This window comes from Dermacentor albipictus, chromosome 1, assembly GCF_038994185.2.
Source record: "Dermacentor albipictus isolate Rhodes 1998 colony chromosome 1, USDA_Dalb.pri_finalv2, whole genome shotgun sequence".
NCBI classification, from domain to species: domain Eukaryota; kingdom Metazoa; phylum Arthropoda; class Arachnida; order Ixodida; family Ixodidae; genus Dermacentor; species Dermacentor albipictus.
In genome coordinates, this window is record NC_091821.1 from 263822961 (window position 1) to 263847952 (window position 24992).

The 24992-nt window shown below is 45.5% G+C and overlaps 1 protein-coding gene across 1 annotated transcript in view; it reads right to left on the reverse strand.

Annotated features, from left to right (window-relative positions):
* Nucleotides 1-24992, reverse strand: part of LOC139046737 (cell adhesion molecule Dscam1-like) — a 171624-nt gene that overhangs the window by 146054 nt on the left and 578 nt on the right. The window contains exon 2 of the mRNA XM_070523540.1: nt 13654-13815. Coding sequence (XP_070379641.1) covers nt 13654-13753 — 100 coding nt within the window. The 5' untranslated portion in view covers nt 13754-13815. The remainder of the gene's footprint in view (nt 1-13653; nt 13816-24992) is intronic.

The window sequence follows — 24992 nt, forward strand, 5'->3', positions numbered from 1 at the left end:
GTCCAACGCTGCATCCCCTATGACTCGCTGGCGATCGCAAAACGACGAAATAACACTTACTGGCCCTTTGATCTCAATAAGCTACAAAACGAAGTTTAATACTACACAAGCTTTCTTTTTTCGCGACACCATCGGCAATATTTTGAACGCACTTAAGAATCCTGTTTGCTACAGAGCAATTTCAAAATCTTGCATACTGTGTTTCACCATGCATGCATTTGCTGTTTTGGCATCCTTTTCGTTACGACTGCGATTAGCGAAACGTTTCCATAGTAGGCCCACTAATTCTGTCAGTTTTCCTTTATATTTCTACAGGGCTCGATCGTAAGGTTCTCGAGGAAGAGCAGCTGACTTAACCGTGGGCTCGCTTAGAAGCGACTGAACTGCACACAGTATGTTGCGGTGGAAATGCACCGGAGTGGTACCTTGCAGTATGCTCAGTGGTACGAAGTTGCTTTCATTTCAGCGCACTATGACATCGTTGACACATTTCTTTTTAAGACAGGTGAACGTGAGAGAAATTGCCTCACTCGACTTGTCGCCAATGTATGCGTAACTTAACGTATGCTTAACGGAATTATGAATGGTCCCGCTGTGTGCCTTCGAGAGGTTTAACGTTCGGCAATAACACGCTGAGTTGAAGTATATATATATATATATATATATATATATATATATATATATATATATATATATTACACACAGGGTGTCCCACGTAACTTGAACCAAACATTAAAAACATGCAAATGCCATGTAGCTGGACAGAACCAAGATCCTGTTGTTTGCCGTCACTTGACTGAGATTACTTTTTTGATGTCGCCTAATTAGAAAATTAGATTTAATTTTTTAATCATCTTATCTAATATTATAGTTAGATGAAAAGTGTCAATGAGAAAATTGTAGAGCAACATGAAAAACTCCCGATACAGCTTTCTGTTGCTTGATACGTGTTATATAAAAGCGTTTATCCGAGCGTGAAAGGAGCCCGCAAATATACGCAAAATTGACACGCGATTGGCCGCTCGAAACAGTTATTGCGTTTATTCGCAGGCTTCTTTCACGAGAGAACCGCTCGCTTGGACGTGAAGAGAGGGGGGAGGGGCAGTAACTATCGTTCTTTGACGTGCTCTCGCAGTATCGTCTTCCTGAGTGTCGACATTGGCGGGCACCCGTTCTTACGAATCAACCCGGCGTGTCCATAGAGTTCGTGGTCAGGAGTGAACGCCCGCTTTTTCTTTTCGATCGCCGTGGTTAATGTACTCCAGGCCAACGCAAAGATAAGATGAAGTACCAGACGCAGGGCCCGTGTTCGGAGAACTTCTTTGAGGCTGTCTTAGATTCGCCTACTCGTCTGACATCTCCGCGGCGGTCGTGTTGTTGGCGTGCTGATCACCATCAAGAGTGGCGGGCACCTGCACGTTGGTCAATAAGGCAACGCTCTTAAGAGATGTTCGTAAGACGAGGCGAGATGCAACAGTTATATTGAAATTAAAAGCGAGTGGCCGGCCGCGGCAACGGCGTATTCGAAAACAACAATAACGCTGGTAGTTCAGTGTGGTTCAACTAACGACCGCGCGCCAAAATATCCGTCCCCTAAGGCTAGGGTAGTGAACACGCCACCGCGATCTTCGCATTGGTTACGATCTCAAATAGAGACGTTACGCTTTCTTATCTTTTTGTTTGCAACGAAAACTCATTTATCGGTCATCATTTGAACATGAAATGCTGTGGTACGGATAGCGACACAAGCTGGCACTTTATTAAAGTCGAAATAAATTGTAGCATCAGTAGCCGTATAACGTAAAGCTATTCCAAACCGTTTCTATTTCTATACCGTAAATCTATTCCCAACTGATTCTATTCATTTCTGCTATCAGCCCTCCACGAGAGCTCAAAATTTCTTTTCGGGCCACCCCCGCTTCGCTTGTGTGTCACACTTGGTCACGAAGACCGCGAGAACTCCTCATACGATATGACGTGTAGACATTCATAATGCATAATTAAACCGAAGAAAAAATAAACAATTATTGAGGCGAAAGCCGTATACGTCTCATTAGTGAGTCGACATTTTAAGTCCTTGAGCGAATCCACGGGAGCCGAACCCACGACCTTGGATGGGAGTGGAAGCTCGACCTTTGGAATTAAGAGGGATGAATAAGCGAATAAGAGGATGAGAAAGCGAATTAAGGGGGATGTATATGTCATGTGTCCATCTTTAATGCATCGACACTTGGACTTTCGCCTTCAAGTCGTCCTAGGAATAATAATATAAGCGACCCTGTAATTTTTTTCCCCATTCTACACCAATAGCCTTTCACTATTGGTAAAGAATATTTGGGCTGCGTTCACTTCGCCTCTATGCCATGCGACGTCACAAAATGCGAAAAGTGACCATGTGAAAGTGACGTTTATGCATTAAACATGCAATGATATGTGAAACAAAACTGATTTTTTTTTTTGAACAGCAGGAGACTACCCCGTTCCGAAAGGAATAAAAAATGCGTGCCCACTGATCACTCTGGCACTCTGGCTATTCGGAGCTGCCGGGGAGAACGAATTTATTTGCATATAATATAATTTTTTACGTGGCAATATAAGACTGTCAAAGCCTTTCGACATGATGATGATACAACATCGCTCTACCAACTATTCTTCACTGAGGGTCCACTTTAGTGGTAATCTTTTTAATGCGACAGCGTTATATGCCACATTACGCGAAAATCCGGCATTGTAGTTGGCGGCGTGACCGAATGATGGTACCAAAAATGGCGGACAGCGCAAACAGTCAAAACATGTAAGAAATGCTCGGATTGACGTCAAAGTTCCCATGTAAACAAGATATATTAACGGCCTTGTAAAAATAAGTTCGTAAATTTCAGTCTGGATGGGAGAGAGAGAGTGAAAATGTTAAAAGAAAGGTAGGGAGGTTAACCGGGACTGAGCCCGGTTGGCTACCCTACACTGGGGAAAGGGAAAGGGGGACGGAAAGATGAAAAGAAGAGAAAGTCCACTGGAGATATCAGTCGGTCACTCAGTCTGGATGGGAATCGAAACACTGGCCTCCAGGCTGCGACACGAGTACGCTACCCCGACGCCATGGCGGCTCCACGGTTGTGGTCGACTAAAGACGTGCCTAACATAGCACGTGGTCGCAGCCGTCTGGCTTTCTAAACTTGGGGCCTAGTGCATTCGTCGTTGGGCTCGTGGCGGCGTAGACTATGGGGAGGATATAGCGCCACGTCGTGATTGCATAGAATGGGTGTGTAAAACAAAAGCGTTCATGTCCAATCGAACGGCGCCGAGTGGTCCTTCGAGTTATGAACTCCTCGCCGCCAAGCGAGCTCGTCGAGACGTTTGGTGGGTTTTGAGTCGGCCTTACCGAGGTGCGGTTAGAACGCAGGCAAGAGCTTGCGCGAACAAGGAACGCGCGCGCGATAAAAAAGCATTGCACCAATGGGACTGCAATGGTTTCTCATTCCCACACGTAAGTAGTCTTAGGTGTCTCTGGCAATTTTTTTCTTTATTTTTTTGTAACCTCCACCCGCCGCGGTGGCTTAGTGGCTATGGTGCTGTGCTGCTAAGCACAAGGTCGCGGGATCAACTGCCGGCCGCGGCGGCCACATTTCGATGGGGGCGAAATGCAAAAACTCGTGTGTCTGGTGCATTGGGGGCACGTTAGATATCTTCTGGTGGTCAAAATTAATTCGGAGTCCCCCACTACGGCGTGTATCATAATCAAATAGTGGTTTTGGTACGTAAAACCTCAGAATTCAGTCCATTTATAACTTTCTGTTGCATGCCGCCGCGATTTTCGACCAGCCACCGCAAGTCAAGGGGAAGCGGAAATGGGCCAATCGCAGACGCCGGCACCACCCTCCTCATCCGGTTATGCGCTTTCATTACGCTCGTGCGGCCCCTAACACACCCCTCTCCACTTCTGTGTTCTCTCCACCTCTTGTTAGGTGAGAAAAATTAGCTAAGAAAAGCCTGCCAAGGTTGCCAATGCTATTCACTTCAAAAGCAGACAAATGTGACCTCATATACACGAGGAGAGCGGTTGATCGGGTGGTTGAAACAACGCTGCGGGTCACCGCCCGTGGCTTGCATCGGTGATTACGTAAATTTTATTGCAGGAGATTCGAATAAAAGCAGATTGGAATAGTTCTACGTTATGGAGCCCCAGGTATCATATAGTTTATTATACATAAATATGTAGCGTTCTTAATTTGCTTCTTGCCATCTATGGGTCTGCCGTATAGACAGTAATAGTGACGTGCCGGCTGAGGCGTTTGTTCACTTATTTTGCTTTCGGTGCTCATTTGTCTGCCATCCTATCTCTTTAAATTAATTTTCCATTTTCTCCTTGGAAGGTAGCAAATTAAATTTATGCTCCTCCCTGCCTTTCCGCTTGCTCGGTTGGTCGGTGTGCCAGATATATGACTTCCAACAAAACAGCAAAATTTCATTAACAACCCCCGTAGCGCACTTGACGAGTGCCTGAGCGTTCTTTTTATGGCAACCGCCAGTTTCCTCTCTTTCAGAAGCAATTCCGGGGCATTGGGCAGTAAGCTTGCGCGGGGCAGAGAAAATCACAGGCGCGTCGCACCTGTATTTGTGGCAAGCCCGATACAAATAAGGTACCACTTCAAACCCACTTCGGCTCTTGAACATTCCAGACTGGTTCATAGGGCCACCTTCTGTTTCGTGCAGAAGCACTTCCGTAACCGCCGAAGACCATGCAAGGGTACCCAACTGACAAAAAACGGCCTATCTGATCATAAAAATTTTTCTACATATCATGTGAGCAGGACATCTTGAGAGCAGATCCTAGGCAGTTTAGTTATCCGTCGTTTAACTAACATAGACCACTGCGCAGAATCATAGGACAACAATTCCTTTCGCGCTCTGCGGCAAAAAGCTAATACAAATGATCACCATTTTAAATGAGTTGTAAATCTAAAACCTTAAATCAATTATGGGAAGGAAGCTCGTATGTATAGGGCAGGCCTTTCCCATGTAGCCGAAAAGCGGCTAAAATGTAATCATCAAATTTGTCAATGGTCAAAACGGGAATTATTTCGGTTCATTTCGCCGATTCTGTGGTGCAACACCCTTCCCGTCCACCTCTGGATGGCGGTATTCCTAGTGCGGCGCTATTTCTAGTAATAGACGTCGCGAATGGGATCTGTGTGCCATAGGCAGCTGGTCATCTGCTCTCCACGTGATTCTGTATAGTGATCCTGCGGTCTGACGTCCATCCGGTGACTACCTTGCCATTAATGCCGTCCCCGATTGGTACCCCACATACACGACTTTGCGGCCTGTTTTGCTGGCACGACCATCTACAGCAAGACTGGTTTGGTTAAAGCCTACCACCAGATCCCTATAGAACCCGCAGATATGCTGAAGACCACCACAATCCCGCTGTCTGACCTTTTCGAGTACGTGCGCGTGCCATTCGAACTCAGGAACGCGGCACAAACGTCCCAGTGGTTCATCAATGATGTTACTCGCCGGCTTGATTTCATTTACATATATGTCGATGGTCTACTGGTAGCAAGTTCCTCTTCTGAACATCATGCTTCCCACCTGCGCATGCTGTTTGCGCGGCTTCAAAAACATGGCCTCACAGTCAACCCATCCCAATGCGACTTGATTCGTGACATTGAATTCCTCGGCGACAGGTTGTCACCTGAAGGTAACCGTACGCTCGACAAAAAGTATGCGGCGCTGCGTGACTTCCCTCACCCGTCGTTGATTCGAAAGCTGCGTGAGTTCCGTGGTCTTTTCATTTTCCACCATCATGTTAATGCCCAAGATTGCGAAGGTTATCCGACCCTTTGCCGGCCTTCTGAAGCGCACGCCGTCTCTTGTCTCTCTGGAGTGGACATCTGCCAGCGATTAGGCATTTGAAGTCACCAAGTACGCTCTTGATGACGCAATGCTCCTCGTGCATCCGTTGCCGCCAAGCATTGATGCCTCTCATCACGGACGCTTTCTCCACTGCTGTTGGCTCCGCTCTCCAACGATAACAACGTGGTTCTTCGTGCACATTAGTCTTTTTTTTTTCTCACAGAAGCTCAAGCCCCCAAAAATGCGCTATGTTTGGCTGTGCTTCTTGCTTGGCAAGTTTTTCGCGTTCTCAAGAACCATAAATTCTTGACATATGCTTTTCACGGGAACAACATTGTATAGGTAAATCTCAAGAGAGAATCACCAGCTCGAGCAGTTTTATTTCCGAGGGCATGTTTGACTTGCGTTACATCGAGGGTACCGTCAACACTGCCTTTTTGCACATTGATGCAGATGTAGACAAGCACGTGGGACATCGAGGAGGTTGCTGCAGCGCAGCATTGTGAGAGTTAGCTGCAGCTAACTGCAGCTATAACCTGCGATGTGTCGACTGGCCGCTCTCGCCCACTGATTCTACTGCGCTTTAATTGTTTGATCTTTGACAAAATGCGCAGCGCTAGCCAGCCCGGAGGTCGTACAACATAGCGCCTTGTAACCTCGCACTTCGTGTAGCGAAGCGTTAACTCTGACGACCAGCACTGGGCCCATGACTGCCCACAGTGCCATCTCCCGAAGATCACCTGACATATGAAGTCACTGATGTAACCTTCAGAACGCGCGTTTCAACCCCGTGCATATCGGCATGGTTGATCATCTTCGCCCCTCTGGCAGTTCCCGATAAATGTTCGCTAGTGCGGACCAGTATACACTCGCTGGATATAAGCACTCCCGCTACAGGACATGGCCACAACTACCGTGGCGTCGACATTTGCCAGCAGCTGTATTTCTCGTTTAGGCTGCCCAGCATCGGCACCTCAAACTGTGGACGCCAATTTGAATGCGACCTGTTCCGCGAGCTTATAAGCGTTATTGGTGTCCGCCACGTCCACACGACGGCCTATCACCCGTCGGCCAATCGTATGGTGGAACGGCTGCGTCGTCAGCACAAGGCTGCCCTCACAGCCCGTGAGGCTAGTGCCTGCTGGGTGGATGAAATTCCCCCGCTCCTCATCGGCATCCGCTCTGCTTTTAATAAAGATCTCGGATACACAGCACCAGGGATGGTTTACAGCACGACTCTGCGGTTGCCGGGTGAATTTTCCATCCTACTGTATTTCGCACCACCTTACCCGCATAACTATGTGGAACAACTAAGGCTGCTTTTTCAGGCACTGTGGCCGGCCCCGTCCGGAATGGCTTTTACTCAAGACGTCTTTGTGAACAAGGGCCTCGCCATGTCGAATCAAGGCTTCGTCCGCGGAGAACGCATCCGATATTCTCTTGCGCCACATTATAGCAGTACTTTTCCAGTTCTCGACCGAGCGTAGCAAACGCCGAACATCCGCGTTAATGACGTGATGAAGTTGTTGCACGCTGTCGCGTCAAGACCGCGGTCACATGGAACGTTGCGGTCTCATCAACGGTCTTACACGTCTGTCTCTACTTAAATAGCTGCGCTAGGACTATAGATACGTTCGAAAGCGCACAGCTAGCAATCCGCCCGGTGTCCCAAGCGGTAGGCCTGTGTTTCTGACTCCTCGGCTATCTACAGGGGGAGGGGGTGAAGCCCTCTAGTGGTGCTGCCATTTTCCTCATCCTTCATGTTCGTGCACCTCGAGCCACGCGCTCTCACGAATAAATTCTGTTTGCTGGTCTGACCGGTCACCTAGCCGTCTGCCTAGCCTGCGACACGTCCTTTCACTGAAGGACTTCATTTCGGTCCCCATACACAGCGTATTAGGTGACAGTCATTCGATCTTCAAAAGGAAAGTTAATTGGCGTCGTTCTCCATGGGGTCCTTGGAACGACTCTATATAGACTACAGGTTTTTGGAAGGGACCACGTTTCATCTTTTTTCGTAATGCTCTAGTAAGAAGGTGAAGTAGCTAACCTTGACTTTTACTTTCTCAATCCCAGATAGGGCATGAGAGCCGAGCCTGCTTGCTGCTTTACTTATTTCGTTGACGTAGAATTCACAAAAATAAACCTACGTCCGCGAGCAAAACTAAACGTACAGTGTTTCGTGTCTACCTTGAGCGAGGGAAGACGGGCGCTGCAGTTGACTTTTCATTACTCTATTGAGATAATGACTTAGGGCCTCTATTACTTCTTTTAAGGTGTCATTATGTAACCCGCTTGCCCCACAACATTTATTTGTAACAACAAAGTGTTCGAAAGTCACAAACAAATCAAATTATTATGCAACTTTCAGTGAATAAACCTATAACGACAGTTTACGAGCATTTGTCTCATATTTACATCAAATAAACATGTTTAACCATCAAATGTTACTATCATTATACTTTTCATTTATTCATCATCATCACCATCATCAGCCTGGTTACGCCCACTGCAGGGCAAAGGCCTCTCCCATACTTCTCCAACTACCCCGGTCATGTACTAATTGTGGCCATGTTGTCCCTGCAAACTTAATCTCATCCGCCCACCTAACTTTCTGCCGCCCCCTGCTACGCTTCCCTTCCCTTGGAATTCAGTCCATGACCCTTAATGACCATCGGTTATCTTCTATCCTCATTACATGTCCTGCCCATGCCCATTTCTTTTTCTTAATTTCTACTAAGATGTCATTAACTCGCGTTTGTTCCCTCACCCAATCTGCTCTTTTCTTATCCCTTAACGTTACACCTATCATTCTTCTTTCCATAGCTCGTTGCGTCGTCCTCAATTTAAGTAGAACCCTTTTCGTAGGCCTCCAGGTTTTTGCCCCGTACGTGAGTACTGGTAAGACAAAGCTGTTATACACTTTTCTCTTGAGAGATAATGGCAACCTGCTGATCTGAGAATGCCTGCCAAACGCCCCCCAGTATATTCTTATTCTTCTGATTATTTCAGTCTCATGATCCGGATCCGCAGTCAATACCTGTCCTAAGTAGATGTATTCCCTTACCACTTCCAGTGCCTCGTTACCTATCGTAAACTGCTGTTCTCTTCCGAGACTGTTAAACATTACTTTAGTTTCCTGCAGATTAATTTTTAGACCCACCCTTCTGCTTCGCCTTTCCAGGTCAGTGAGCATGCATTGCAGTTGGTCCCCTGAGTTACTAAGCAAGGCAATATCATCAGCGAATCGCAAGTTACTAAAGTATTCTCTAACAACTCTTATCCCCAATTCTTCCCAATCCAGGTCTCTGAATACTTCCTGTAAACACGCTGTGAATAGCACTGGAGAGATCGTATCCCCCTGCCTGACGCCTTTCGTAATTGGGATTTTGTTGCTTTCTTTATGGAGGACTACGGTGGCTGTGGAGCGGCTATAGATATCTTTCAGTATATTTACATACGGCTCGTTTACACCCTGATTCCGTAATGCCTCCATGACTGCTGAGGTTTCGAGTGAATCAAACGCTTTCTCGTAATCAATGAAAGCTATATATAAGGGTTGGTTATATTCCGCACATTTCTCTATCCCCTGATTGATAGTGTGAATATGGTCTATTGTCGAGTAGCCTTTACGGAATGCTGCTTGGTCCTTTGGTTGACAGATGTCTAAGGTGTTCCTGATTCTATTTGCGATTATCTTAGTAAATACTTTTAGGCAATGGGCAGTAAGCTGATCGGTCTATAATTTTTCAAGTATTTGGCGTCCCCTTTCTTATAGATTAGGATTATGTTAGCGTTCTTCCAATATTCCGGTACGCTCGAGGTCACGAGGCATTGCGTATACAGGGTGGCCAGTTTCTCTAGAACAATCTGCCCACCATCCTTCAACAAATCTGCTGTTACCTGATCCTCCCCAGCTGCCTTCTCCCTTTGCATAGTTCCCAAGGCTTTCTTTACTTCTTCCGGTGTTACTTCTGGCATTTGGAATTCATCTAGACTATTCGCTCTTCCATTATCGTCGTGGGTGCCACCGGTACTGTATAACTCTCTACAGAACTCCTCAGCCACTTGAACTATCTCATCCATATTAGTAATGATATTGCCGGCTTTGTCTCTTAACGCATACACCTGATTCTTGCCTATTCCTTGTTTCTTCTTCACTGCTTTTAGGCTTCCTCCGTTCCTGAGAGCATGTTCAATTCTATGCGTATTATACTTCCTTGTGTCAGCTCTTACGCTTGTTGATTAACTTGTAAAGTTCTGCCAGTTCTATTCTAGCTGTAGGGTTAGAAGCTTTCATACATTGGCGTTTCTTGATCAGGTCTTTCGTCTCCTGAGATAGCTTACTGGCATCCTGTCTAACGTAGTTACCACCGACTTCTATTGCACATTCCTTAATGATGGCCATAAGATTGTCGTTCATATCTTCAACACTAAGGTCCTCTTCCTGAGTTAAGGCCGAATACCTGTTCTGTAACTTGATCCGAAATTCCCCTATTTTCCCTCTTACCGCTAACTCATTGAGTTTGCAGAACAGAATAATATGCGGCTATAGATATCGTTCAGTTTCTTCCGTTCCCTCCTCAAGTCTAGGCTAATTCGAGTTCTTGCCATCCTATGGTGACTGCAGCGCACCTTGCCGAGCACGTCCACATCTTGTATGATGCCAGGGTTAGCGCAAAGTGTAAAGTCTATTTCATTTCTAGTCTCGCCATTCCGGCTCCTCCACGTCCACTTTCGGCTATCCCACTTGCGCATATTATTCTATATTCTATATCCGCATATTATTCTGTTCTGCAAACTCTACTAATAACTCTCCCCTGCTATTCGTAGAGCCTGTGCCATATTCCCCCACTGACTTGTCTCCAGCCTGCTTCTTGCCTACCCTGACATTGAAGTCGCCCATCAGTATAGTGCATTTCGTTTTGACTTCACCTATCGCTGATTCCACGTATTCATAAAAGCTTTCGACTTCCTGGTCATCTTGACTGGATTTAGGGGCGTAGACCTGCATGACCTTCGATTTGTACCTCTTATTAAGTTTTACAACAAGACCTGCCACGCTCTCATTATTGGTATAGAATTCTTGTATGTTACCAGCTATATCCTTATTAATCAGGAATCCGATTCCTAGTTCTCGTCTCTCCGCTAAGCCCCGGTACCACAGGACGTGCCCGCATTTCAGCACTGTATATGCTTCTTTCGTCCTCCTAACTTCACTGAGCCCTATTATATCCCATTCACTGCCCTCTAATTCCTCCAATAGCACTGCTAGACTCGCCTCAGTAGATAACGTTCTAGCGTTAAACGTTGCCAGGTTCAGATTCCAATGACGGCCTGTCCGTGTTGTGTTCGGCTCTGTATTCATATGTGTTAACCTCCTATACGAACACATTTATTCATTCCCACATTAACTACTGCCTTACTTGCTGGGGAAGCACTTACGTAACCCATTTAAACTCATTGCAAATCCTACAGAATCAGGCTATTAGGATAATTACATTTAGCCCATATAACCACAAGCTTCACATCTTTTACAAACTAATCACATTATTTCAGTCACACAACTCCTTGAATATAACCTAGGTACCTTTTTCTTCCGTCAAATCTATTACACACGATGCGATAGCTTGATACCACAGTCTTCTCTAATAAATACTAATATTACCAGGTTTGCAATAAATAGGAACTTCATTTTACTCAATATACATACTAATTATGGCAAGCAGAGCGTCCATTTTTCATCTATCGCATTCTGGAACACACCACCATTAAATATAAAATCACTTAAAATTCATGAATTCAAGAAACAACAAAAAGATTACATTCTGTCGAATACTGATGCCTAGTTCATACTCACAACAATTCTTTCAAGGTGCATTCATTTCCTTTTCATTGTCATACCATTAGGTTTCTGTTTGATGTCCTTGCCTTACGTATACATTCGAGTTAGCAAATTAGACTGTGTTCGTAACCTCACTTACGCTGTTACTTTATTATTTGTCAACGAAATTACCTTACAGTGCTTTTTTCATGACATTTATGCACAAGTAATTCTTCAGTCAAGATATTCATACTAAAATCTGTAATTCTTCCATGTTAACGATTTGTTAAAACTGCTATAATTTGTGTTTCATTACGTTTACTTTGTAAAAGAGGTCCCATTGCAGTCTTTGACTTTGGGAACTCCTTCTGTATATTAACATCTTGCAATCTGTCTAATCATCTAAATAAAAACCCATTCTGCTTCTGAAATCTACATGACCCTGTGTCCTAATACATTAATTATGGTAACTTTAATTTAGAGTCAGAATGCAACATTCAATAGCTAAACTGATCTCTAATTACGCTATAAAACGAACTACCTGCACAAGATTACCGACATTAACGACATTACCTGCACAAAGTTTGTGAAGCAACGAGGACGTCAGAAACCAGAAGGACGAAGCAGACTCAAGACCATTACTGTACTTCTTTCCCGTGTTGATTGAACTACCATGAAAAGCCTTTGCCTAAAAACTAGTGCAACAGTTATTTTTGGTAATGTTAGTGTGAAGTTATATGGCTAAACCTATTGTTTATTGGCAATTAACACATTTACTTGGCAATCTTTTATAAATTTTGTCTGTAAAGAATGCACCGCCCCACAAGTACAAGTAATGCGGTGAAGCCATGATTTTGAAGGAACTTGAACAGAGCTGCATGGTTCGAATGAGCAAAGACGCTGTTGCCTTAGGTCTGTAGGTCCAAGAGAGGCTCTGTTAAACTTAAGAACAGATTTTGAGAGAAAATTGGTTGATATCTGTAGAGCGATTTAGCTCTGTATTGCAGATAAATGACAACATTTTCCGGAGGAGAAAAGAGAGGCAGTCAAATAACATTTAGATAAGAATAGAAAACAAGGTTACAAACGGGAACTATAAAGCTTAAAGGCAGACTGGTTCTGTTGTCCTTTTAGTCATATAAACTGACGACTATTTTCATCCCAACCTTGGCTTTTCCAACCGTGAAACGGGCGTCGATTTTTTAGCTCAACCTGCAGTTTTCAGAGAAAGCAAAACACGTTTTCCTGAACCTTGAAAATAAATGAACACATATACAACAGAGAAATGAACATATATTTCTCAACCATGAATCACTTGACCATTGTTCTGGCGTCCTCCGAGACTTACTTTACTGACGAATATTATCTGCTATTCGACGGGTAGAAATGCGAAGGGCTTTGCCGCCAGGAACATAAGGGGTGGTGTTGTGCTTTAAATTCATGGTAGCATCTCGCATGTTGTATTACAAGCTTATTCTTAATCTGAGTGTCCGATAATATCATACAGCATTTTCGCCGTGGTTCTACTGGTCAGCCTTTCATCTGGTGCCTTTAATACCTTAATAATATCTACTGAATTCATGCGATTGTACCCGTAATTTGCTTGAATTATTCACTCGGCTTAGTTAACAGCATCGCCGACACATTAGGCCATATAACACTACTCAGCGAGACGCTGATTGACCATTTCCTCTCCAGCTGTCTCCACGTGCGATGGCGCGTGCCGATAATTTCTGGCATGCAGTGGAGACCTTTCGCCGCTTCACTTTACTGGGAAAATTGTCACCCACCGCTGAAGTATTATGGTTGATCTTTGTCATGTTTTCTGCCTTGTTTTGTATCCATCCCTACCAAAGAAGAAAGCTGTAATGGTAACTGTACAAGAGGTACACCCTTGTAGAAGCCTTTGTCGGGGTATGCACCCCGCGGAGATAGCTGGTGTCAGTTATTGCAAATGAAGTAGACATGCGACTCACAGACGTCGGTGGAAGGCAGCACGGTCACATCGTCGTCAGACACCCATGCGGTGAGTGAGACGTACTCCCGCGCCGCCGGTGGTACCAGGCAGCGCAGCATGGCCACGCCCCCAACGCTGGCCACGCTGTCGGTTACCGACACCTCCAGCGGGGTCCGCACCACTGTAACGACAAAGTGAAAAGGGAATAGTGTAAGCAGCACGCAAAAAAAAGACGTTAACACTCAAAGAAAGACGTCGAGCATCGCTATTACATGATTGTGTGTCTCCGTGCGCGTAGTAATTGGAGGAGCCTCGACTGTTTTTCTGCTCGGAAAGCGAAGATAAACGCTGTTAGCTGAACCCAGTGCCAACAAAACGGCACCCCTTTTGTGCTGAATAATCCATGCACGCCCATCAGCTTGCACAATACTGCAGCGAGTGGTATCATCGGCTTTTCTTAATGATTAAGAAATTTACGTCGAGGTTACAGTATTCTCCTACTGGGTTCTTCGTCAAGTCGCTAAATGCGGCATGGGTACTCTAACTTTATCGAAAATGAGGCTTGCACGGGCTTGAAACTCCCCTAACAACGTTTTTTGGGCATTTGCGATGAGCTTGCACAATGCGATGCAGATGCTACCGAAAGGGGCAAAACCCTACCTACTTCATCACTATAGACAGCGAAAGTCCCAGCTGAGCGTCAGCCGAAGCCTTCAGCACATTTGAGTGCATAAGGACATCTGCAAATACGCAGCCAAGTGCTTGTCAGAGCGTGTCTGAGGACGACGCATTCTCGGAATGTTGAGCGAACATTCACGAGGTGATTGATTTTCTGACTAATGTTTATCGTACATTGTTGTCGCGCTCTAGGGCATAAATAACACAGGAGTGCATTCCGACTGCTTTCTCTTTCCTCTGTCAGAAGAAAGAAAGAAAGAAAGAAAGAAAGAAAGAAAGAAAGAAAGAAAGAAAGAAAGAAAGAAAGAAAGAAAGAAAGAAAGAAAGAAAGAAAGAAAGAAAGAAAGAAAGAAAGAAAGAAAGAAAGAAAGAAAGAAAGAAAGAAAACACGGCAGGTTTTTTACTTGACTTGTGTTCGGTGTTTTCATCTCCACGCAAGAGTAACAGTGTAGGAGATGCTGGAGGCAAGGGTATCGTTAACGTATGCCAATTAGCACGATGAAAGGCAAGGTAATTAGTCCCACACATGGCGTTCCGCGTACAACCAGGCAGAGCGAAACGGTATGACTGCATCGTCAGGTAACTCGTCCCAATACGCTAGGACTTGGCTCAGTATTACCAACGCATAAGCATGCAAAGAAACAAACCACGTAAGCGTGTAGCGGTCACAGAAGCCAGTAACGTAACTTGAACCATCATAATGGCAGCACTGGCATCCATAAATTGCGTATATAATAGGCTCATCGCTTGCAGCATTTTATTTTATGCCGGCTATGCATACAATGGAATGCAAATATATAAGGAGGTCGTAGGTGCTGGACAAAAGTATGGTAGTCTTTCTCCAGCCTCTTCGGCCTCTTTGCAACAATCTGGTCATAAGAATGTGAAGTGGGCGCTTCCCAATTACCCGCACTTTCATGTGTCCTCAGTCACGGTCTGCTAAGGATACGTTACAGATGTTTAAGCCTGGCCTAGACGTTTGTAGGGAAGAATTTATAAAAGCCGCTGTGACCTTCCGCCTGGACTTGATCATGGGCAAAGTGTCGTTCAGATGCTTTCCTGTCTGCAGCGAGCTGACTCAAGCGTAAGACGCCGCTTTTGCGTGAGGGGTTCACCTTGTACGAACACCCAACCGTGAGCCCAGAACGCTTCACGGTTTGGTTGAGATCAACAGCTGCCATCTGGGCCGTGGGGTGGAAATAAGTGAAACTTAAGTCAAGAATGCGATATCCGATTTGTTTTCTCGAGATGCTATCCGGCTTTCGTCTGCCAATGTCTACAGTTTCTTTCTTTTCCTGTCATTGGCGCTCCTCGGCACAGGCTTGCCAAGAATTTCAATCTTTATAATTCGCGCGTTAAACGCTATGATTAGGATACGTGTTCTTATTATTCGGGTGTGTTCACAGCGTTATACTGACTTAGACTCTTACAGGTTTTCGTACCTCGTAGAGAACAACGTTGGCTTATACACGGGACAAATCATTAAAGTAGAAACCGGGTTAAAGATATGCAACTTACTGTGGTTCAATAAACTATAGACACTTCAGCTTGAGTAACGCGTGTGACTTCTTATTCGACGCAGACAATTTTCCCATTAAATTTTTGAAATGGCTTGTGTGAATTTGGCTTTTTGTTACAACTTTAACTTCAGAACATCATTTGTGCGAGGTTTACGCCGAAATGTCGGTAATTTACGCCAAACAGAAATGGTGCACAACCACAACAATATCCCGCGGCAGGAGCGAGAAATCCTCGAAATGATCGGTGCTAAAATGCGCAGCTTGAAGAACATCTCGTAAAATCAAAATATGTCTTCGACACCAATGTGCAAAAAAAAAACGACAAAGAGAACCAGTTTGGTTCCTGAGAAGGTTAACATTTTTCAGGAGAAAAACAAAAAAAGTGTGCGAATATATATACAGTGAAAGCTCGTTAATTCGAACTTCAATAATTCGAATTTATGGATAATTCGAACTGTACGATTTGGTCCGGCCAAGCTCCACAGAAGTCTATGTATAAAAATTCCGTTTATTCGAACGCGAGAAGGTTCCCTCACGGATAATTCGAACTACGCTCGCCTGGCACACGGCCACAGAAACGCGCCTACTGCCTACACACAAGGCTGTATTGCCTCCTAAATGGAGAGAATGGCGAGAGAAGGCAAAATCGGAAAAAAATCTAACCGACGCGGGGTCAGCCAGAAGGCAGCGGCGGCTGCCGCCTCTCCGTTCTACGTAACCTCCGAGACTTCTTGCCCGTTGCGACTCTCGGAGGCTTTGCAAATCTTGTACAGCTGCTAATGTTGTGCGGAGATGGCACGGCAAGCGCCAAAACACAGCGAATCAAGTACGTCGCAACTGCGCTTGCAATCAAGAGCCAACGAATCAGGGCCTTCGCCACCTTCACATGTTCGGCGTCTTTGTCTCGGCAGTCTTCATCGGTTGTGTACCTTTGTTTTCAGCTTAGGAGGTATCGGCCGTCGCGATTTATTGTGACGGTGTTAAGCCTCGGCTAACGTTCGTTTCGGTGGACATCGGTGGTGTGGCACAGTCGGACCCAGAGCTTCGACTTGAAGATGGGGTGTGCCCGCGGCACACGCCATCACTTTCTGACACGCCAAATTTCTAACATTCCCTACTGCTTCCAAATCGCAGTGTACTGTTGCTCTCCTTCACTTTCGTTAGTTCGAACTTTCGTTAATTCGAACTGAAGCGGCTTCCCCTTGCGGTTCGAATTAACGAGCTTTTACTGTATATACAGTGAAAGCTCGTTAATTCGAACTTCAATAATTCGAATTTATGGATAATTCGAACTGTACGATCTGGTCCGGCCAAGCTCCACAGAAGTCTATGTATAAAAAAGTCCGTTAATTCGAACGCGAGAAGGTTCCTTCACGGATAATTCGAACTACGCTCCCCTGGCACACGGCCAGAGAAACGCGCCTACTGCCTACACACAAGGCTGTATTGCCGCCGAAACGGAGAGAACGGCGAGAGAAGGCAAAATCGGAAAAAACTAACCGACGCGGGGTCAGCCAGAAGGCAGCGGCGGCTGCCGCCTCTCCGTTCTACGTAACCTCCGAGACTTCTTGCCCATTGCGAATCTCGGAGGCTTTGCAAATCTTGTACAGCTGCTAATGTTGTGCGGAGATGGCACGGCAAGCTCCAAAACACAGCGAATCAAGTACGTCGCAGCTGCGCTTGCAATCAAGAACCAACGAATCAGGGCCTTCGCCACCTTCACATGTACAGCGTCTTTGTCTCGGCAGTCTTCATCGGTTGTGCACCTCTGTTTTCAGCGTAGGAGGTGTCGGCCGTCGCGATTCATTGTGATGGTGTTAAGCCTCGGCTAACGTTCGTTGCGGTAGACATCGGTGGTGTGGCACAGTCGGACCCAGAGCTTCGACTTGAAGATGGCGTGAGCCCGCGGCACACGCCATCGCTTTCTGACTCGCCAAATTTCTGACATGCCCTACTGCTTCCAAATCGCAGTGTACTGTTGCCCTCCTTCACTTTCGTTAGTTCGAACTTTCGTTAATTCGAACTGAAGCGGCTTCCCCTTGCGGTTCGAATTAACGAGCTTTTACTGTATATATATATATGCTCGCTAAACCGAAAGGTCGATCAGCTGATGGGTAGAGAGCACGCTTCGCCGCCACCATGACCGACCGAAAGGCAAGCGCGTTCGCGACCCTATTTTCTCCGCGAGCATTCCTTTCCAGAGTGATTCGCGAAATAGCGCAATAGCCGAATAATCACAATGAGTTTAAATGCATTCTAGAAAGCAGGAAACATTATACACGTACATTTTTGTGTTAAACCTCTTTTCCGAAATGATATCCTCGAAAGAGGGTGTCCACGTGTCGGCAGCAGATTATGAAACTGTTCAGCTCTCTATGACTTGGATATCGCATCATGTCTGCAGTGATCCCCGACGGCAGAATACGCGCTAGTGGTGATAACACAGGATCACGTCCAGCTCCCTCTCAAGAGATCTCACACAAATATCTCGTTTTGTAACATGTCTCAAGCACGTTTGAAGTCTTGCTCCGTGGAATAACCGTGTATCGCTGTACGCTGTCCTGCGACCCACCAAGCGGCGCGCAGGCACATACATCTTCCACTGTGCTTCTCTCGAATCACCTCCCCGGCCATCTGGTGCAGCAAGAGCGACGTGGATAAGAGCTGATCTCGAAACGACTGCTGCGCTTTCCCGTAATCCCATAATGGCGAAGCAGACAGCCCCGCGATTATTCCCGCAAGCGGGCATTTGTCTCAGCAAAAATGTATTTCCCCTCAGCAGCCGTTGAAGCTTTGGCCAAGAGAAGACGCGTACTTCCATACGTGTAGAAAGGAAGGCCCTTTCAATGGAGCTTGCGAAATCTTTACCTCGGTTAACACTTCCGTGCATTAACAGTTCGTGCTTCAATAACCAGGACTATCAAAGTAACCAAATCCCCAGTAATGGGTAGGAAGCGCAGAGTTCTTCTACTGCCATAAAAACACAGGTAATACTCACAATGAGGCTATGACCGCACAGAATAGAAGGACGCCGATACAGGTGAACACACACAAGCGCTGTACTGCCAAATAAGTTTATTCGCCTGCGCCATAAATGTTCACTTGTGAAAGCGCTCTTGTCTTCTGCGCTGCAGAAATCTTCTTTGTCATCAACAAAACCAACTAAGATCAGATTAAGCTACATCTGGCCATCTATCGTACACGATAAACGTCAACAAACTTAGTTAATCAATGACATGTGCCTTTCTTTCACAGCGCAGGGCCAACATTCGAAACAGTACTGACATCCCGCAGAAGGCAGTTGTACCACACGTAGCGGCAAGAGTGAGCCTCAAAAAAAAAAAAAAGAAAGCAACAACTGTGTATTTTGTACAATAGTTTGGCTACTCCGTTCCACTAGAAAACATACTTCCCCATGACCACTGACTCACGTTGTTTAGCGGATCGTCGGTGTCATGATTATTTTTTTCTGAACTAGTATGCTTGCCATTAGAGACTTCTTGTGATTTATTCGCGACCTCATTGGACCGATTCGAAGCTTCATCAAGGTCTTTCAGGTTACCGTCGTTCCATACACACTTTCAGTTGCTTCTACAAACGCTATTAAAGATTGTAACACCATCACCGAGTCCGCTTCCCTTTCGCCTTTTCTGACTGCAGATTCGCACATCGAAGTGGCTGCCAGTTAGACCATGTCGTTCCATTTGCACGTCACATCGAATACGAGCTATCATACACGTATAGGGGAAAAAAGGTGCAACAGAAGCAAATGACATGGTAATAAGCGGTGTTAGTAAACGCGACGAGCTTCATTCATTTGTTCTTCCTTGTCATAGCCGTATGCCGGCGTATTCGATGGCAGGGAAAAATAAGTAGACAAAACATACCTTAACATATGAACCCATTTTTTTTTCTATATTTCGCGCTATTTCACACTCAGACTTCAGTGGTTTCACTTAATACTCCTGAACACCTGTGAAGTACTTCGAACTTGATTTGTTCCTGAACTTAAATACAGTGGATAGCTATCCACTATGCTGGTTGGTTTAGAATAATATTACTCTAAAACATAAAAAAATACGGCTTCTGGAGAAATACTTTCGAAATCGTGCTAATCTGAATGCACATCGCACGTAAGCGTGACTTCATCGCCATCAGGATGGAAATTGGGCAAAACGTAGGTGCTCCCCGCGGTCAAGGCTAAAAGATTGCTTGCGGATTGTGCCTTGTGCAATTATTGTAGATGCTTTTGAGGTCTTTGCTGTTGCCATGCCATCACCAATAGCAAGTTTACTTTGAGCCGCAAGATTCGTTCTACGTATCCGTTAGCTCCTCTAGTGCAATTGTTGTAGCTGTTTTCAGAAACAGACAGGGGTCATCGCATCGCACCGTTTAGTCTCTGAAATGGAAGTGATGTTTTACATGGTACGCAATAAGGACTGACCAATCCAGTACGTGAAATGCCATTGTACAAAGGGGGAATCAGGTTTAAGAGGCGCCAATCAATACAACGAGCGTCGACTATGGTTAGCGCTAACTCCACCTCCGAGTTGTTTCCCGCTACTGCGCGTCGAAGTGAGCCCAGTAAGCAGGGCTTACTCCGTCTTCGTCACGTGGAAGCTCGTCGCGTTTCGCCTACGTGCCCGTCTACTTGTTATTGACCCATTGTGACAACACTTATCTGGAGTTCTCAATACACTGGTTCTCGCTTATACTTATAACAACTATTCTTAATTTGCCGACTGCAATTGTTATTATTATTATTATTATTATTATTATTATTATTGTTGTTGTTTAATTATCGCTTCGTATTCTCGTTTAAGGTCACTTAGATCAAAGTGTTACGTTCTAAAGGTCCATAAAAATCTAGTAAAAGCAACATACCTAAAGTGTATATATATTCATGAATAAGTACGTAAAAAACGCAAAAATACACACAATAACAAAAAGAAACAAGAATCGTAACACAGTAATAAAAGAAAAAAACTAGAATCAATAGAAATAATCGAAAAACATATTGTATTCGAGGTTAGAAAAGAGAACGGGCAAGCAAGACATAATTAAATTAACAAACATAGACATAGTGATGAACACAACTAATTAAAACAAAATGGGAGCGAGGGGGTAACAAAGGTAGAACAAGCAATAAAAAGGAGCGTTAGTACGCTATGCCCGCCATGTCCGGACAGGTGTAATCTAGACAAATAAAAGGCAAAATATAGACAAGATTGCGTGATTATTGTCCGATATCACGATTATCTTCTGCGTGTTCTAAGGAACCAGTGCGACATATGAGTTTTCCGAATTACACGTGTGAGATGCAATTTAACGCTGCGCTCCTCCCGGTACTAACAACTCACCGTTACTGACCTAACGTTACTGTTAACGGTATTACAACTCACCGTTGACAACTCACCGTTCACTCGTGTCTGATCCACACGATAAAAATACAACAACTTTAGCACCATTTTTTTTTCTTTCTAGTTTTTTAAAGCTCGTCACCGAGACAACGCAAACTGCGCCCGAGCGTCCCAGTGCTGCAACAGCAACGCCCGTGGCCGGCTGCAGAGAGCGCTGCTGGCGTGCTAGTCGGATTGCAGCAGCGACGCAATATCGGTGATGCTACGGGGCGTCGGGTTCAATTAGGAAACCGGCTGCGGCGCCACGCTCTGCACCGAAAGAAAACAAAAAACAAGAAAACTGCCAAGTGCGCGCAACACGCCGCGTTCTCACGCCAGCGCACCATACCCCTGCTTTCATTTCACTTGCCTGAACCCTCGCCTCTGGCTCGTAGAAAGGCGCGGGATTAAAGGGATAAACAGGCACGATCCCCTGGAGTTGCGACCGTCTAGCTGCGCAACAGAGACTACTAGTGTGAGTTTCTGCAACTTGCACGTGCACGTGCAGCGCACGAAGTTTGCGCAACGCCTCCTCAATAACGCAGATAAACACTGCCTGGTTATTTTAATTGCATTTCTTAGCTTTTTCTCCGATGTTAACTTTTCAGATTCAGGAGTGCCACTTTACAAAGCTCCTCCTCCTTGCTTCGTGTGCGTCTGTGTTTAAATGGCGGGGTATTTAAATATTTCAATTATAGGGTCTGTGCAATTATAGGGTCTGTGTGCAAGAAGTACGATTCAGGGCATCTCTGTGGTAGATAGCATTTCTGCTGACGTATTTGCATATTCCGCGTGATCTCTTTTATTGGGAACTGATTTTGAAAAGAACTTTTAAATGGTGCGTGGACGTTTTCTTTAATAGTAATCTCTTCAGCCCGGCAGACATAGGCGGGGGGGGGGGGGGGGGGGGTCATGTAGCCGGCGCAGTTCGCTCGCTAACTGACTAAAATCGCTTTGCCTGACTTTTTATTCCTGCTTCTAAGGTCTCATTTCACAATGACAGCATTGCAGGAGGGCGCCGGGGGAGGCAAGAGCACTTTGAGCTAGTTTAAGAGCGCCGTTACGACATTCGTTAGCGAAAATTCTCCTTTTCCCGCTTGCATTCCCAAACCGGGCACCCAACGAGAGCCAGAAGCACTGTACCCGTGACACTTCCCGCCTCTCTTGATTTATTTACGCCAATGGGCACATGTCTCGATCCTCATTTCTCTGTGACCTAATGTCGCAGGCGGCATAGAGCTTCCGATAAAGATTGCTTTGAATAAACACTGATGCTAATGTATGCGGAAGCAGCAAGCATTCAGCGAGCATGGGAATGGTGGTTAGCATGCATAGATTTGCCTATAGACCTTGTCCATTTGGCTTCAAACAGCTTTGTAGCTTTCCACATTGATCAATTTGAACAAAATTTTGCCACATGAATGCTACAACCTGCACTCATTATCCGTGTGCGGAAAGCCTTTTCATCTTAAAATTTATGCCAGTGAAGCCCGATCAAGCGTGTAGTAAATAAAGCCGCAAGAACGTCAAGCCACAATCATGGAGATAACACAAATCAGTGTGCTAACCATCATTCGTGTGTACCTGAACGATCAAAGCGCCAGAGTTTTCCCTAGTGTCTTCAGTAAGAAATAATATCGCTTGCGGCACCAGCGCGCGACGACGATTGTACGCCTCAGCAGGCCATCAAAGTGAGCTGTTTTGTGTCACGACAGCGTCGAGTATAAAACGGCTTTAGTCGAATAGCGTTGGTAGTGCTTCCGCCACTCCATGTGCGCCTTGTTCTGAAACTGGAAGGCAATGAGGCGTGCTTTTGTTGACAAATATCTCAACAACAGACGACGCTTTTAATATAGCTTAACTTTGACCTCCCTTGCTGTGACGCCCCGTTACAATACTGCCGTTGCAACATGGGCCTGAATATCTTTACTTGAAAAGCAAGCAAGGAACTTTAGTTATTAAACAAACTACAGAGGCTTCTTTATTACCTGTAGTGTCCGCCGCGCTGAAAAGACGAATAGTGAAGAAAGCACACTCACTTCGATTAAATTTTATTTTAAAAACTTGTTTTCGTTAAAAAAATATCACACCGTATTTTTATACACGCGTTGCACTGGGTCGGGGGCGCATTCTTTACAACTGTGCCTGTGTGCTGTCTCGTTTTTAATAGCCCGCGTTGCACAATCGGCGCGCCATCTTTTGTTTCATTTCACGTGAAGCTAATTCCATAAACTGCAGACCGCACCAGTTTCTTTACGTCGTCAAGTTAGAAGTAGCGCAGTGCATTCAAGAAAAGATGTCCTTTAAGCAAGATTGAATTGATGATTCAGACTACGCGGCTAAGTGCCACCGAATCATGCCCCTGCTACGGTCTGCTAGCGACGTGATTCGTTGCAGCTCAGCCACGTCAAGCTCTTCTACGTACTGAATCAGAAATTTGGCCAGTCGTGCTAGTCGAGCTTTACAGGACGCCCAAGAGCATCCGAGAATGCGGCAGTTTTTGAATCTACCATGCAGCAATCAGTACTCACCCTCCACGCTTTTTCCTTTCTATTTTTTTTTTGCTACCGATGGTTGGCATTATACGTTAAATGCATCGGCCGCGTCAATTAAAGAGTATTGCCATAATGCTGGATCTCTTCAGCCATCAGCCTTTTCTGAATCAATTGTCTCAATTCAGAAACCTTAACTCGTACTGCGGGCATGTTTTTTCCCATATGTTACTGAAGTAGTGGGAACGTTAATACTGCCATGGAGAGGCATTGTTCAATGGTCAAGATAATATCTATTGTAGCCAGACTTGTGTCGCTAGCATGACTCCGGTGAAAAGTCATTTCACTGGCACGGTGCTTTCAGCCAGTAAGTTTAGTATGCGCAACGCCTATTGCATATTATAGCTTCATACGGCAGCGTTTTCGCCATATATTCGCGCACTGGCCGACGACTGCCGACATGCTGGCTGTTTATATAAATAGCCAGGATCTGTCACATAGGTTGGTGCACGCCCGTGAAATACTAGCGCACAGGCGTTTATATAAAAATATTGCAAAAAACACACAAAAGCTCTACTTACATCGGTCTTACACTGATACCGTCATAGGCGTGCACTTTCGTGCGCGGTCGTGATAATACAGCCCAGACGAATTCTTCTGCGTGGCTGAACCTGGGCCGAATGTTACCATCTGATGACCGTAGTCGAAATTTGGCTTTAGAGCGTCGCGTTTCTATAGCAGCATCGGGTAGAATCGTTATTGCAGCGCGCTAAGGGGCTAACAAAATCTTGACTTTCGTACTGCATGCGAGCATTTCAGAGGAAAAACAGCCAACGGAAACGGAGTCACTTCCAGAGAGAGGGACTCGAGATGACGCAACTTTCGACGAGTGAAAAAAAAAACAAGAACAGGCTGGAAAAGTGCGCAAGGTTTGTTGCGTTTTCTTCTGCTCTCGCAGCTAGGCTGGGGAGTAATGAAAGAACTCGAGATTTATGACGCCGGCGGTGCACCTGGCCGCTGCCGCGAAGAAACAAGAAGGCGTGCGCAGAAAAAAAAAAATAATCAACGCGAACGGAACGGGCGCTAGGCGGCCACTATACGGCCGAAAGGTAGGCGTGAAACAAAGTCAGCAAGCCGCATGTCGACAGACATATGAAGCGGCGAAAAGTCGGCACCGTTGCTAGCTGCCGGAACAAGTTCCCACTGCCGCCTCGAGCAATGCAAGAGGGGTGATCGCGGAAGCCACCCCCCCCCCCAAAAGAAAAAAAA